The sequence below is a fragment of the Moschus berezovskii genome, chromosome 6 (assembly GCF_049115385.1).
Source record: "Moschus berezovskii isolate FMDL1 chromosome 6, NW_MosBer_1.0, whole genome shotgun sequence".
In the NCBI taxonomy this organism is placed as follows: Eukaryota; Metazoa; Chordata; class Mammalia; order Artiodactyla; family Moschidae; genus Moschus; species Moschus berezovskii.
In genome coordinates, this window is record NC_142465.1 from 105,405,013 (window position 1) to 105,421,438 (window position 16,426).

General features: G+C 37.8%; 1 protein-coding gene across 8 annotated transcripts in view; it reads left to right on the top strand.

Moving 5' to 3' along the window:
* Positions 1 to 369: 369 nt before the first annotated feature.
* The window catches only part of LOC129535745 (ovostatin homolog 2-like), a 55,024-nt gene continuing 38,967 nt past the window's right edge, over positions 370 to 16,426 (top strand). For 3 of the 8 annotated variants that reach the window (XM_088837360.1, XM_088837361.1, XM_088837359.1), the window contains exons 1-7: positions 372 to 544; positions 1,850 to 2,033; positions 3,109 to 3,265; positions 5,146 to 5,198; positions 5,615 to 5,635; positions 13,137 to 13,305; positions 13,806 to 13,890. In XM_088837360.1, coding sequence (XP_088693486.1) covers positions 399 to 544; positions 1,850 to 2,033; positions 3,109 to 3,265; positions 5,146 to 5,198; positions 5,615 to 5,635; positions 13,137 to 13,305; positions 13,806 to 13,890 — 815 coding nt within the window. In that variant the 5' untranslated portion in view covers positions 372 to 398. Of the gene's footprint in view, positions 545 to 1,394; positions 1,532 to 1,849; positions 2,034 to 3,108; positions 3,266 to 5,145; positions 5,199 to 5,614; positions 5,636 to 13,136; positions 13,306 to 13,805; positions 13,891 to 16,426 lie in introns of those variants that run through there. The other 5 variants (XR_016037695.1, XM_088837358.1, XR_016037696.1 and 2 more) reach the window with 4 other exon arrangements.

The following is a 16,426-nucleotide window of genomic DNA, read 5'->3' on the forward strand; positions in this document are numbered from 1 at the left end:
TTTGTTGTTCTTTCCTTTGTGTTTGCTCTTGCAGTATTGTAGATCTATTTCTAAAAGACTGAAATCAATTTCAATCTTTCATTACCCAATGTATCATTTTTCAAGCCAGATGCATTAACTCCATCAATACTTGACATGGAAAGGATGTTAACAGCAACCAAAAAAAGAAGACAAATAGGGGAATTAACACACTGAGGGTAAGAGGTCACCAGTTTCTCCAGTATGACTCATGTTCCTTGTAGAAATATTTTGCAATAATGATGGTAAAGCTTTTTTTTTTTTGGTCAGGAAATGACTGGTATGTGTGTACGCCTGTGCATGCTTGCCAAGTCACGTCAGTCGTGCATGTCTGAGTCTTTGCGACTCTATGGACTGTAACCCACCAGATTCCTCTATCCATGGGATTCTCCAGGCTAGAATACTGGAGTGGGTTGCCTTGCCCTCCTCCAGGAGATCTTCACCACCCATGGATCGAAACTTCCTCTCTTATGTCTCCTACATTGACAGGCAGGCTCTTTACCACTAGCATCACCTGGGAAGCCTGGTATGTGTGTATACACTCACACATATTTATCACCTTTTCTTGCATTTTTTTTCCTATTTAGGGTAGGTAAGGATATTGACTGAAGCAACTTAACAGCAGCAGCAGCAAGGATATTGACTATTATAAAAACCTAAGCAAATTATAGTAGGAATTCCTCTGATAGTCCAGTGGTTAAGACTCCATGCTTCCAATGCAAGGGGGGTGGGTTCCATCTCTGGTGGGAGTGCTAAGTTCCCTCATGCCACAATGTGGCAAAAACAAAAGTCAGCAACAACAGAAAATTATAGTAAATGTTGCACACATATCAACATTTTAAATGTTGTATTCCGTATCATGAAATTATAGAAAAATGAGTTTCTATTATCTGTAAAATGAGCTTATATTGAGATATTTATTTGCATCTGGATTTTGGCAATATCAGGTAATGCTGCTTCTCTCAGAAGCCTGGAATATTTACCTTTGGGGATTTGAAACGATTAATAGCTGTTTGGACAGATATTTTCTTCCAAGTGCTGATTCCTGTGGATTATTGCTTTTGATACTGTGGTGAGCCCTGGGAGTGAGGAACTAAATTAATAGAATCCTAAGTGTCACACAAGTGCTTTCTTTGTTTTCCTCTTTCTTCCTGTCCAACCTGTACTGCTGATTCCAAAAACAGATCAGCATCTGGTGAATTTAAGAAGGAAGTTGTAGGTAAAGTGACATCCCCACCCCCCGGAAAAGTAATGGGAGAGGAGATCTAAATTATATATGCTCCAAAAAGCAATTGATCCTTCATTGTGCGACTATATAAAGCAACACTATACAGAGAGATGCAGAGTAGAAGGAAGAAAAGAAAGATTTGAGACAGCTGACTTCTAATAAAGACAGAGAGGAAGAGAAGAATATCTTGAAGTCTTAATTGTTCAGGCACTGGGGTAAAATGGTGCCCATCATTTTTATGAGTACCTTTTTGCTTCAATTTACTGTTTCTGAGGCTTTGAACCCGTAAGGAATATTATATTGCTATTCATATGAAAGTACTGGCAAAGTGATCCTATGAAATATGCTGTGTTAAAATTCTATTGTATTTTACCATTCAATTTCTGACACAGAGTGCTGATTTACCTTGTAGATCTTAAACAGGGGAGTATGAAGGGAACTGGCTTTATTTTTTTCTTGATAGTTTTCTGCAAACTCAAGTTTATTGTAATATCATGAAAAGTGTGCATGTTTCAGAAATATGTCAATAAGCTAAAATTGCTTTATGCATGTTCTGCATTTCTCTTACCCTTGTTTAGAGTGTCGATTGCTTTGTTTGCCTAGGCAATATATCCTATGGGTCCCCTCTGTGATGCAAAGTCATTCTACAGAACAAGCTTGTCTCCACCTTTTAAACCTGAATGAATCTGTGTCCCTGAGTGTTGTCTTAGAATATGATGGATCCAATAGCACTATTTTTGACCAGACTGTGGAAGAGGATAACTTCTATGCTTGTGCAAATTTTGAGGTGAGGTGCAAAATTTGACTTTTCAGAACTTCAGATGGGAAGATGGAATTGCTACTTAAAAATGAGTTTTATGTCTGTTTCTCCATTGCTGCCCTGTAAATAAATTCTTCAGGACCATTTTTCTAGATTCCATATATATGTGTTAGAATGGACTTGGGGAGAGGGTGGAGATGTATAGGAAGAGTAACATGGAAACTTACATTGCCATATGTAAAATAGATAGCCAACGGAAATTTGCTGTATGGCTCAGGAAACTCAAACAGGGCTCTGTATCAACCTAGAGGGGTGGGATGGAGAGGAAGATACATGTATACCTGTGGCTGATTCATGTTGAGGTTTGACAGAAAACAGCAAAATTCTGTAAAGCAATTATCCTTCAATAAAAAATAAATCTTTAAAAAATTAGTTTTAGAGAAATAACAAAACTTGATTGGATAAGTTGTGGAATCTGAGAAGGAAAATTGGAGAATATTTGAGAGGCAAATAAAAAGACAAGTTATATATACAATAAAACTTGTGAAGTACTGCACTTTTCTCTTGCAGGGAATGGTAATAAGACAATATAACTGTTTTCTGATGGGTTTCCCTGGTGGTTCAGCAGTAAAGAATATGCCTGCTAATACAGGAGACATGGGCTTGATCCCTGGGTCAGGAAGATCCCCTGGAGAAGAAAACAGCAACCCACTCCAGTATTCTTGCCTGGGAAATCCCACGGACAAAGGAGCCTGGTGGGCTACAGTCCACAGGTCGCAAAAGAGTCAGACACAACTTAGTGACTAAACAACTGCTTTTAGATAGTAGAACTGTTTAAAAATGAGGCTAGAGAATTAGGTAAAGGAATGAGAGATTGGAACTTGGGAACATAGAAAACAATAGCTAAGAAAACATAGGAATAACTTTACTGGAAACTGTCCTCAGGCTAAATAAAGGAATTGGAACAAGTGATAAATAAATCTCCCATTAAGACATAATGGATTAACAAGACTCTCTCAGCCTCAGAAGCAAATTAAGGCATTGTTTACCATCTAAATGTCTAAGAATGATTTTCCCATTTTCTGCTCTTTATATTAAATAGGTTTCCCACAAGTCTTCTGAACAGATAGCTTTTGTGACTCTGTTGGTTAAGGGAGATACTCTCAAAATCTTTGAGAGGAGATCTGTAGCACTCTCTTCAGAAGAGACACTGACCTTTGTGCAGACAGATAAACCCATCTATAAATCTGGAGAGAATGGTAAGTCAATATTTATGTTTCCTTCTTATTGTTGATTTCAGAAACTCTTTCTTCTAATTTTAAGCAATCCAAACACATTATTAAATTTAAATCTAAGTTCTAATTTGGTCTTAACTCTTCAGATCAAGAATTTCTAGAATTTTGACCAGTTGTCTAGGTCAGTTATGAAACAGTGCCCTCCCGTTTCAATTACTGAGTGCTTTGTTTCTTACAGTTTTGTGTCTATCTCACTGTTTACAAATTCTCATGACAGGCTTGCATAATACAATGGCTGCAAGTTAGGGATGTGTTACTTCATAATTCACCAGCTGGGCAAACTAATTAAATCTCTATTTTGACTCAATTCTTTTGATTCATAGAATGGAAATAGTAAAAGCATCTCGTTTTTACTGTGAGAATAAGATAGTCAATGTAAAATAGTCTCTCTGTGTGCATGCGTGCTAAGTTGCTTCAGTCATGTCCCACTTTGTGTGACCCTATGGACTGTAGCCCACCAGGCTCCTCTGTCCATGGGATTCTTCAGACAAGAATACTGGAGTAGGTTGCCATGCCCTGCTCTGGGGAATCTTCCAGACCCAGAGATAAAACTTCTGTCTCTTATGCCTCCTGCACTGGCAGGTGGATTCTTTACCACTAGTGCCACCTGGGAAGCCCAAAATAGTCCCTGGCACACAGTAAGTAATTTGTAAATGGCATTTATTATCATCATCATTATTATTATTCATACCAGAAAAAGAAATCATAAATCTGATAACTTAGGCAGAGCCCTTCTTCATTATTGTTGTAAGTAGAAGAAAGCAGAAAGAGCACCAAACTAAGATTCAGAAGGATACGATTTTTGTCTTGGCTCTGAGAATAAATTATCAACTTCTGCCAAGTCAGTTCTGGTCTTTGAGATCTTTAGCTTTCTCATTTATAAAATTAGAAGTTGGATAAGAGCATCCACACACTTTGTTCTATGAGCCTAGCGGGCTACAGTCCATGGGGTTGCAAAGAGTTGGATATGACTGAACATCTGAGCACACAGATGACTCACTAAAAAAAAGTAAAAGAACTAAAACAGAATTTATCTTATAGTGAGTTTTTCTGTTTTGCTACATTATGTTTTCTCTTCTGGATGTATTAAAATACTATGATGACAGTTATAGGTCCAAAAATAGCTAACATGGCTTTTCTGGAATTCTGCTAAAATCAGTATTTGCTAACATTAATATATCTTTCCATAAAAATTACATATAACTCATGTGTGTGTGTGTGTATGTATATGCATGTGGGCAGTTGTGTCTGATACTTTGCAACCCCATGGACTGTAGCCCACCAGGCTCCTCTGTCCATGGGATTTCCCAGGCAAGAATACTGGTGTGGGTTGCCATTTCTCCTCCAGGGGCTCTTCCTGATCCAGGGATCAAACCTGAGTCTCTAGTGTCTCCTGCATTGGCAAGCAGCTTTTTGACCACTAGCGCCACATAGGAAGTCCACATGTAACTCTTACCATACATATTTCACATTTGTCCTTCTATGATTAATTCTGCCACCAAGTTTTGAGACTGCTCTATGGGCTGTTATGGCAAAAAGTTTCTAGTGGTGGCAGCAGCTTGTGCCAGTTTTGGTAACACAGGTCATGATCAACAGAGGAATTATAAATGTGCAATAAAAAATCTTTCCAAAAGGAACCCAGATCTTACACGGTTAAGTCAGAGCTAGAAGAAAAGGAAGTGCAGGGTTCTATGAAAGCAAAGCAATTAATTTCACTGTCTATTTATAAGCAATCATATCTGGGAGAGAAAATAACAAGAATATTAATTCTTATTAATAGCTATGAGAAAATTAATGATTAATAAATAATAAGAAAATATTATTGTCCCCTCTTCCTCTTTTAGTTAAACTTCGCATCGTGACACTGGATACTAAGTTCCTACCTATCAACAATGTGGTGAGTTCAATCATTTCAAAGGCACAATGAAATCTAAACAAATTACTCCATTGCTCTATAAGGTATCATCGGGAAGTTTTCCATAACTATGGAGATACATATAGGTATAGTTTCAAAGATAAACCTCAATATTAAACAAAAAACTTTCCTATAAAGTGAATTGATTTTTACATCTCTAGGTCGTTTAATCCTGTTAGAAAAAATGACTTACATAGAATTTGCTTTTCACTTCCCAGAGGAAAGTTTAAGTCTGTTTCGAATTTAAAGTTTTCCTGGCATCTTTGGCTCTAGAAACTTTGCCATCTGGAACAGGGAGGAATAAGTCAACATTTAAGTCAGATAATCTTTATAATGCAATATCTGGCCCCCAAATGAACTATTTTAATATTAACTTGCATTTTTCTTTCTTCTTTCAGTATCCCTTGATCACACTTCAGGTAAGAGATCTTTTTCAAATCCATCATTTAAAATGTTTAGATAAATAGTGATATGTGTGTAGTTTTCATTACACAGTGAGAAATTAAGATAACTGAAATATGGGGGAAGAGAAATTTGTACACACATACACAGTGTAAGGCATCATGTGAAGAACCAAAGAAAGGGTTGCTACTTTTAGTGCCTGCTGTGAGCCAAATGGGGCAACGGTGGATCTTCATGGAAAACTATAAGATTAGGCTCTTTATAAGGGTTTCCCAAGTGGCTCAGGGGGGAAGAATCCACCTGCAATGCAGGAGACTCAAAAGACACCAGTTCGATCCCTGGATTGGGACGATCTCCTGGAGAAAGACATTGCAACCCATGCCAGTATTCTTGCCTGGAGAATCTCATGGACAGAGAAGCCTGGAGGACTACAGTCTATAGGGTTGCAAAGAGTCAGACACAACTGAAGCAACTGAACATGCAACACACACAGGCTCTTTACAAGGGAGATTTATGTTTCAAATTGCTTGATTTTGGCTACTGGCTCTTCTGTTTTAATTTAGCCACATTTTCAGTTCAGTTTAGTTGCTCAGTCATGTCTGACTCTTTGCGACCCCATGAACTGCAGCACACTAGGCCTCCCTGTCTATCACCAACTCAAAGAGTCCACCCAAACCCATGTCCATATTGTCAGTGATGCCATCCAACCATCTCATCTTCTGTCATCCCGTTCTCCTCCTGCCTTCAATCTTTCCCAGCATCAGAGTCTTTTCAAATGAGTCAGCTATTCACATCAGGAGGACAAAGTATTGGAGTTTCAGCTTCAACATCAGTCCCTCCAATGAACACCCAGGACTGATCTCGTTTGGGATGGACTGGTTGGATCTCCTTGCAGTCCAAGGAACTCTCAAGAGTCTTCTCCAACACCACAATTCAAAAGCATCAATTCTTTGGTGCTCAGCTATCTTCACAGTCCAACTCTCACATCCATACATGACCACAGGAACAAACATTGCCTTGACTAGATGGACTTTGTTGGCAAAGTAATGTCTCTGCTTTTTAATATGCTGTCTAGGTTGGTCATAACTTTCCTTCCAAGGAGTAAGCATCTCTTAATTTCATGGCTGAAATCACCATCTGCAGTGATTTTGGAGCCCAGAAAAATAAAGTCTCACTGTTTCCACTGTTTCCTCATCTATTTGCCATGAATTGATTGGACCGGATGCCATGATCTTAGTTTTCTGAATGTTGAGCTTTAAGCCAACTTTTTCACTCTCCTCTTTCACTTTCATCAAGAGACTTTTTAGCTCTTCTTCACTTTCTTCCATAAGGGTAGTGTCATCTGTATATCTGAGGTTATTGATATTTCTCCCAGCAATCTTGACTCCAGCTTTTGCTTCCTCCAGTCCAGCATTTCTCATGATGTATTCTGCATATAAGTTAAATAAGCAGGGTGACAATATACAGCCTTGACATACTCCTTTTCCTGTTTGGAACCAGTCTGTTGTTCCATGTCCAGTTCTAACTGTTGCTTCCTGACCTGCATACAGATTTCTCAAGAGACAGGTCAGGTGGTCTGGTATTCCCATCTCTTTCAGAATTTTCCACACTTTATTGTGATCCACACAGTCAAAGGCTTTGGCATAGTCAATGAAGCAGAAATAGATGTTTTTCTGGAACACTCTTGCTTTCTCCATGATCCAGCGGATGTTGGCAATTTGATCTCTGGTGCCTCTGCCTTTTCGAAAACCAGCTTGAACATCTGGAAGTTCAGATTCACATACTGATGAAGCCTGGCTTGGAGAATTTTAAGCATTACTTTACTAGTGTGTGAGATGAGTGAAATTGTGCAGTAGTATGAGCATACTTTGGCCTTGCCTTTCTTTGGGATTGGAATGAAAATGGACCCTTTCCAGTCCTGTGGCCACTGCTGAGTTTTCCAAATTTGCTGGCATATTGAGTGCAGCACTTTCACAGCATCATCTTTCAGGATTTGAAATAGCTCAACTGGAATTCCATCACCTCCACTAGCTTTGTTCGTAGTGATGCTTCCTAAGGCCCACTTGACTTCACATTCCAGGATGTCTGACTCTAGGTGACTGTTCACACCATCATGATTATCTGGTCATGAAGATCTTTTTTGTACAGTTCTTCTGTGTATTCTTGCCACCTCTTCTTAATATCTTCTGCTTCTGTTAGCTCCATACCATTTCTGTCCTTTATTGATCCCATCTTTGCATGAAATGTTCCCTTGGTATCTCCAATTTTCTTGATGAGATCTCTAGTCTTTCCCATTCTATTGTTTTCCTCTATTTCTTTGCACTGATCACCAAGGAAGGCTTTCTTATCTCTCTTGCTATTCTTTGGAACTCTGCATTCTAATGGGTATATCTTTCCTTTTCTCCTTTGCTTTTCACTTCCCTTCTTTTCACAGCTATTTGTAAGGCCTCCTCAGACAGTCATTTTGTTTTAAGAGAATATAAATCATAAACACCTAAAAATGTAGGAGTACACAGAAGGTGATATTATAAAATAGACTCCACTTTCCAAAAAGTTTGCAACTCCTTCTACCAGTTCAAATATCTAGTGTTGTGTAATGTGGCTTTCAAATTTAATTGAAATTGCATGCTGTCAGTAAATAGCTTGTATCAGTCAACTCCATGTATGTATCAATCAACTCCAACAGTATGTATTTTAATCTCTACATATAATAGGTACCATGACTAATTAGTTCTAAAGGTTAATACATTGAGATCTAGTATGTAAATATATTTTATAATTTAAATGATTTTGACTTTTTTATATGGGTGACAACTTGTCCTTCTAGTGGGATAAATAAATATAAGTTTGGCCATTTTCATGTTTTTTGCATTATTAGTAATCTGTAAATAATAATATCTCCACATTTAAACATTTCATGCAGATAATGTTGTGTTCCATGGAAAGCAACAAAAAATTTAAATAATTTGCTTTAAATGAGTAAAAGATTTATTGTTTTCAGAAACTACTACACCTGAGCATAGTAGGTTCAAGGTTAGGGCAGTAATAGCACAATGTTACTAAGGCTTCTTCTATTTACTATTTTTTTTCTTTCTTTTTTATTTTTTAAATTTTAAAAGTATGATAACACATTTACAGGAAACTTGGAATATACAGAACAAAGTTACATATAGTTTCACTATATACTGCAATTATTTTTTAAGAAGATAAATTAAGATTTTTAGTTGGAGTTTCAATATGAAACTCTCAAAATTAATAAAATGAATACACAGAAAAGTAGAAAGTTATAGGAGACCTGAAAAGCACCATGAACCAATTCAACATAGTTAAGATTTATGCAGTTTTGACACAACAGTAGGATACACAGTCTGTTCAAGTTCTCATAGACTGTAAACTAGGAGACACTGAAACATATCCAAGGATGTAAAAAAAGGAGCAAAAAGTTCATGATCTAAAGGAATTGAAATCATACAGAGTCTGTTTCCTTATCACTGTGGAATGATGTTAGAAATCAACATCAAAAGATATTTGAAAATAAGCCATATATTTTCGAGTGCAATGTGACATTTACCAAGAGAGATTTTTGACTTAGCCATTGAAAGCCTCGATAAAGTTGGAAGACTGATAAAACACGGAAAGTGTTTGCAGAGAAGAAAGCATTTAAATAAGAAATTAATATCAAATATACTTTTAAAATCCCATGTATTTGAAAATTAAATGTCCACTTTTAAATGATGGGTGTATCTAAGAAGCCATAGCAAGGAAAATTAGAAAATATTTATAATAGAATAAAAATGAAGAGAATTTCCCAGAATTTGTTGCATGCAGCTAAAACTGCTCAATAGACTTCTATTTAACCTCTGTGTCATCCTCAATGTCTTGCTTTAATTTCAGTGGCGTCTGAGTTTGATTCTTTTCTACCCAGTGATTTCTATTTACATGTCATCAGCCAACACTCAATCACATGAGTAATCCTTACTGAAAGGAAGTCTACAAAATTAATTAACTTTCTAGCTTTTACTGTGGAGGAAAGCAAAAAAAAATATGACTAGTGAGTAATGTTTCTGTGCCTTTGTAGATATCTTTATATCCAGATTTCTTTAATTATGACTGGATAATATCAATACATTTATTGAAGCAGGCTCACATAAGCTGCTAAAAACAAATGATGGAGGAAGGGTGGCTTGAAGGTTGCTTTATTATTGTGGGACTTCCATTAAACAGTGTGTAATTGGTGGCTCAGAGGTTAAAGCGTCTGCCTCCAATGCGGGAGACCCGGGTTCGATCTCTGGGTCGGGAAGATCCCCTGGAGAAGGAAATGGTAACCCACTCCAGTATTCTTACCTGGAGAATCCCATGAATGGAGAAGCCTGGTAGGCTACAGTCCACGGGGTCGCAAAGAGTTGGACATGACTGAGCGACTGAACGGAACGGAACGGAATTGTTTTCACTGAAGAAGCAAAAAGTTGAACGGTTCTATGAAGACCTACAAGACCTTTTACAACTAACACCCAAAAAAGATGTCCTTTTCATTATAGGGGACTGGAATGCAAAAGTAGGAAGTCAAGAAACACCTGGAGTAACAGGCAAATTTGGCCTTGGAGCATGGAATGAAGCAGGGTAAAGGCTAATAGAGTTTTGTCAAGAGAACGCACTGGTCATAGCAAACACCCTCTTCCAACAACACAAGAGAAGACTCTACACATGGACATCACCAGATGATCAACACCGAAATCAGAATGATTATATTCTTTGCAGCCAAAGATGGAGAAGCTGTATAAAGTTAGCAAAAACAAGACCAGGAGCTGACTGTGGCTCAGATCATGAACTCCTTATTGCCAAATTCAGACTTAAATTGAAGAAAGTAGGGAAAACCACTAGACCATTCAGATATGACCTAAATCAAATCCCTTATGATTATACAGTGGAAGTGAGAAATAGATTTAAGGGACTAGATCTGATAGATAGAGTGCCTGATGAACTCTGGACGGAGGTTCGTGACATTGTAAAGAAGACAGGGACCAAGACCATCCCCAAGGAAAAGAAATGCAAAAAAGCGAAATGACTGTCTGAGGAGGCCTTATAGCTGTGAAAAGAAGAGAAGCGAAAAGCAAAGGAGAAAAGGAAAGATATAAGCATCTGAATGCAGAGTTCCAAAGAATAGCAACGAGAGATAAGAAAGCCTTCCTCAGTGATCAATGCAAAGAAATAGAGGAAAACAACAGAATAGGAAAGACAAGAGATCTTTTCAAGAAAATTAGAGATTCCAAGGGAACATTTCATGCAAAGATGGGCTCGATAAAGGACAGAAATGGTATGGACCTAACAGAAGCAGAAGATATTAAGAAGAGGTGGCAAGAATACACAGAAGAACTGTACAAAAAAGATCTTCATGACCAAGATAGTCACGATAACGTGATCACTGACCTAGAGCCAGACATCTTGGAATGTGGAGTCAAGTGGGCCTTAGAGAGCATCACTACGAACAAAGCTAGTGGAGGTGATGGATATCCAGTTGAGCTATTTCAAATCTTGAAAGATGATGCAGTGAAAGTGTTGCACTCAATATGCCAGCAAATTTGGAAAACTCAGCAGTGGCCACAGGACTGGAAAAGGTCAGTCTTCATTCCAATCCCAAAGAAAGGCAATGACAAAGAATGCTCAAACTACTGCAAAATTGCACTCATCTCACACACTAGTAAAGTCATGCTCAAAATTCTCCAAGCCAGGCTTCAGCAATATGTGAACCGTGAACTCCCAGATGTTCAAGCAGGTTTTAGAAAAGGCAGAGGCACCAGAGATCAAATTGCGAACATCCGCTGGATCATGGAGAAAGCAAGAGTGTTCCAGAAAAACATCTATTTCTGCTTCATTGACTATGCCAAAGCCTTTGACTGTGTGGATCACAATAAACTGTGGAACATTCTGAAAGAGATGGGAATACCAGACCACCTGATCTGCCTCTTGAGAAACCTGTATGCAGGTCAGGAAGCAACAGTCAGAACTGGACATGGAACAACAGACTGGTTCCAAATAGGAAAAGGAGTAAGTCAAGGCTATATATTGTCACCCTGCTTATTTAACTTATATGCAGAGTACATCATGAGGAACGCTGGACTGGAAGAAGCACAAGCTGGAATCAAGATTGCTGGGAGAAATATCAGTAACCTCAGATATGCAGATGACACTACCCTGATGGCAGAAAGTGAAGAGGAACTAAAAAGCCTCTTGATGAAAGTGAAAGAGGAGAGTGAAAAGGTTGGCTTGAACAGATCATGGCATCTGGTCCCATCACTTCATGGGAAATAGATGGAAAAACAGTGGAAATAGTGTCAGACTTTATTTTGGGGGGCTCCAAAATCACCGCAGATGCTGATTGCAGCCATGAAATTAAAAGACGCTTACTCCTTGGAAGGAAAGTTATGACCAATCTTGATAGTATATTAAAAAGCAGAGACATTACTTTGCCAACAAAGGTCCGTCTAGTCAAGGCTATGGTTTTTCCCGTGGTCATGTATGGATGTGAGAGTTGGACTGTGAAGAAAGCTGATCACTGAAGAATTGATGCTTTTGAACTGTGGTGTTGGAGAAGACTCTTGAGAGTCCCTTGTACTGCAAGGAGATCCAACCAGTCCATTCTAAAGGAGATCAGTCCTGGGTGTTCATTGGAAGGACTGATGCTAAAGCTGAAACTCCAATACTTTGGCCACCTCATGCAACGAGTTGACTCACTAGAAAAGACTCTGATGCTGGGAAAGATTGGGGGCGGGAGGAGAAGGGGACGACAGAGAATGAGATGGCTGGATGGCATCACCGACCCGATGGACATGAGTTTGAGTGAACTCCAGGAGTTGTTGATGGACAGGGAGGCCTGGCGTGCTGTGATTCATGGGGTCACGGAGAGTCGGACACAACTGAGCGACTGAATTGAACTGAACTGAACTGAATTGTTTTCACAATTTAAGATTCGAGTGCAATAAAATGATAGAACTTTCTTTACTTCCCTGAACTACATGTGTTCAGTCTCTCGGTCATGTCTGACCCTTTGTATCCCCATAGACTGTAGCCCACCAGACTCCTCCGTCAGTGAAATATTCCAGATAAGAATACTGGAGCGAGTTGCCATTTCCTATTCCAGGGGCTCTTCCCGCCCCAGGGATCAAACCCATGTCTTCTGCATCTCCTGTATTGGCAGGCAGATTCTTTACTACTAGCATCAGCTTGCTTTGTTGTGCTTAGTCGCTCAATCATGTCTGACTTTTTGTGACATGGATTTCAGCCCAGCAGGCTCCTATGTCCGTGGGATTCTCTAGGCAAGAATGCTGGAGTGGGTTGCCATGCCCTCCTCCAGGGGATCTTCCCAACCCAAGGATCAAACCCAGGTCTCCCACACTGCAGGCAGATTCTTTACCCTCTGAGCCACCTGGGAAGCCCCAACTACATAAAGGATCACAAATTAAAAAGAAAAGGATAATATTCTCATACATCCTCCGCTTTTATTTCTTCTTTATTTTCTAGGATCCTCAAAACAATAGGATTTTTCAATGGCAAAATGTGACCTCGTCTCAAAATATTACTGAACTCTCATTCCAATTGATTTTAGAACCAGTGTTTGGAGATTACTCTATTGTCGTGAAAGAAAAATCAGGAAAGACATTGACACACCAATTTACTGTTAATAGAAATGGTAACCAATTGCTAATTATGATTGTTGTCTTATGTAATTAAAGTGTCCAAAGAACTGTTCAACAAAATAACTTTTATGTTAGAATTAGACAAATTACATAAGTTTGATTTGGTTTTCTGCCATTTTCCTTTCTCAGCCTTCTATGTTTTATTGTCTGCTTTCTTGCTCATCGTTCATTGCCTGTATCCTTATTCTGATCCCTTCCTTTTCTCCTGAGGAAATATTCCATTTTTTTTAGAATCTAGACAACCGTCTAGAAAGGATCTAAAGGACTACAGCAAACAATATGTGAAGTTCCAAGAATAGGGCAAAGAAAGGAAAGGGGAATGATTAATTAATGAGACACCATCATCCACTGATGGAATTTGGAGAAGTTGAACCATGATCTGTACAGAGACATACCTAGAAAAATGTCATGTGTGGAAACACATTTAATGGTCGTAATCATTTTTGCTCAGCAGTGAGAGCTGAAGTAACATTAAATTTCTCTTTGTTTCCAGTGTTGCCCAAATTTGAAGTTAAGGTCAATGCACCACAAACAATAACTATTTCAGATGATGAATTCCAAGTCAGCGCATGTGCTAAGTAAGTATTCAAGAGATTTAACTCTACCTGTCAATACAAGGCTCAGAGGAAACAAAAAATGAGGTCAACCATGTAAACTTATATATCTGCTTATATTAAAATTATTAAAGTAGTAATGGATTGTCACTGTAGAATATTTGAAAAATATTGGAAAATGTGCGAAATTACCTAAAATTAATTACATTAACTGCCATTAACACTTTATTTTTCTCTGGTCTTTTATGAGTACTTTCAACAATTATACTTTTTTACCCACTCCAGTTAAGAAAACCTGTTTCTATATAATGCCAATCTTTTCATGTATTTCAGTTCCTCGCTGCATAAACATATCTCTACGTGGCTATACCAAATTTATCTAGCCACTCTTTTATTATATGACACCCAGCCTGTTTGATTTTGTTTTCCCAGTGACAAATAAAGTTATAGTAATGTCTTTGTGTGTAAAATGTAGCATTTTAATTAAAAATTATTTACTTAAGAAAAATTTCCAGAGTTGGATTTGCTACAACAAAAGTATAACATTACTATGACAAGTGTGTAACATTCTTTTAGTCTTTTGACTGCCACGTTGATCACTAAGTATGTTGTGCCCAAGGATGGTTCCAACAGCTTGTCTAAAGAACCTGCCTCATTGAATCTTCACCATCAGTGGATGTTTTCACTAAAAAAAGAAAAGAAAGAAATATTGAAAACGTCATAGTGGAGAAAAAGGCATTTTATTGATGTAAAAAAGAAATTCTTATGTGATTTGAGAAATTGTTATTTTCTTTTGAGGGGATTATTTCTAATGACTATCCTTTTTAAAGCCGCGATGCCTTTCCTCAAATTTCTAATTATAATTAAAAAAAGAGCTAATATTTATTGAATGCCAATGAATGAGCTAAGCATTACATTTGTTAAATTTCTCACTATGTCACTGTGAGAAAGGAGCTATTATCAACTCAATTTTATAAAGAAAGATAATGACACAGAGAACTGAAATAACTCATCAACATTAATGGGGTTTTTTGATGGCAGAACTACATTTAGACCTAGGCTATCTAAGTTCAGTTTCTTTCCTAACCAAGACCTCTATTATGCTTTATATAAACAACTGAAAATTTTAATATTTTCCATATTTGTTAAACATTGTTTATTTAACTAATGACATGATAATTACTTGCCTTTGAATATTTTCAGTAGTATATTAAAGATACATTGGTAAAGGGCAGCCTGGTAAAAACATGCGGATTTTGCTGAGGATACCATAAAGAATCTTAGAAACAGTTTCTAGCCTTTAAAAAAAAAATGTTCTTTAGACTCTAGAAAAACAATCATAATATTTTTCTGAGTTTCAATGAAGAATAGCTGATCATGTGCCAGAATTTTGTAAATGTAATATATGAGAGATTATAGATTATCTGTGTTAAAAATAATGGGATAATCAATATAAGGATCCTAAACTGGTTTCACTAGAAAAATCCTACAGAAAACCAGAATTGTCAGTGGGATTAACATCTATAATTTAATCTGCTGAATGGTATGTTGAAAAACTGCAATGCACTTTATCAGGGTAGTCAAAATATTTATCAAGTATCACCTTCCAAAGACTTCCTAAAAGCTAAATGTTGATATGGAATTGGGATTTATTTATTGATTGATAAGGAGTTGGGATTTATTGAAATGTTGATATGGAATTAGGATTTATTAAAACTTCCTTAATGTTATATTCTACTCATATCTGACATTAAACAGTGTGTCAGCATCAGCAATAATCAAATCCTCCAACAGGACTAGAGCTGAGAGCAGAGCTAAGCTTGCCCCATGGTTATTTCCCTGCAGAACATGATGAATGAATCAGTGTGTCCAGAAAATAACATCAGTGACTGAGATGCCAACAATTAGATTGCACGATACTGCGTCATTGTTTCCTAACCGTTCCCTGGGACTTAGCTTGGAACCTCCAGAGGAAGCAACAACAAATTAGATTATTTTAGCAAACCACCTCAGAGATGAATTAAGCTCTTAAGAAGGAAGAAAATCGCCCACGGGCAAAAGTATTTTAATAAACTGCATTCAGTTCAGTTCAGTTCAGTCGCTCAGTCGTGTCCGACTCTTTGCGACCCCATGAATTGCAGCACGCCAGGCCTCCTTGTCCATCACCAATTCCTGGAGTTCACTCAAACTCACCTCCATCGAGTCGGTGATGCCATCCAGCCATCTCATTCTCTGTCGTCCCCTTTTCCTCCTGCCCTCAATCCCTGCCAGCATCAGAGACTTTTCCAGTGAGTCAGTATTCGTCAAAAACTTTTCAGATTATAAAAGGAGAATGTTTATTCTGACCTGTATGAAAACTTAAAACCCACATATCTTGTGGGCATATGTCAACTTGTAGGTGATAATGTGATGAGTTTTATTTGATAAATAAAAGACAATAAGAAGACGTAAATAAGATATGCTGGGGTATAACATTTGTGACCTGGTTAGAGTCTTGACTCTATTTTACTTGTAATTGATAGAGTTGACAGATTATAGTGAGTTGGATTGAGTTAAAATA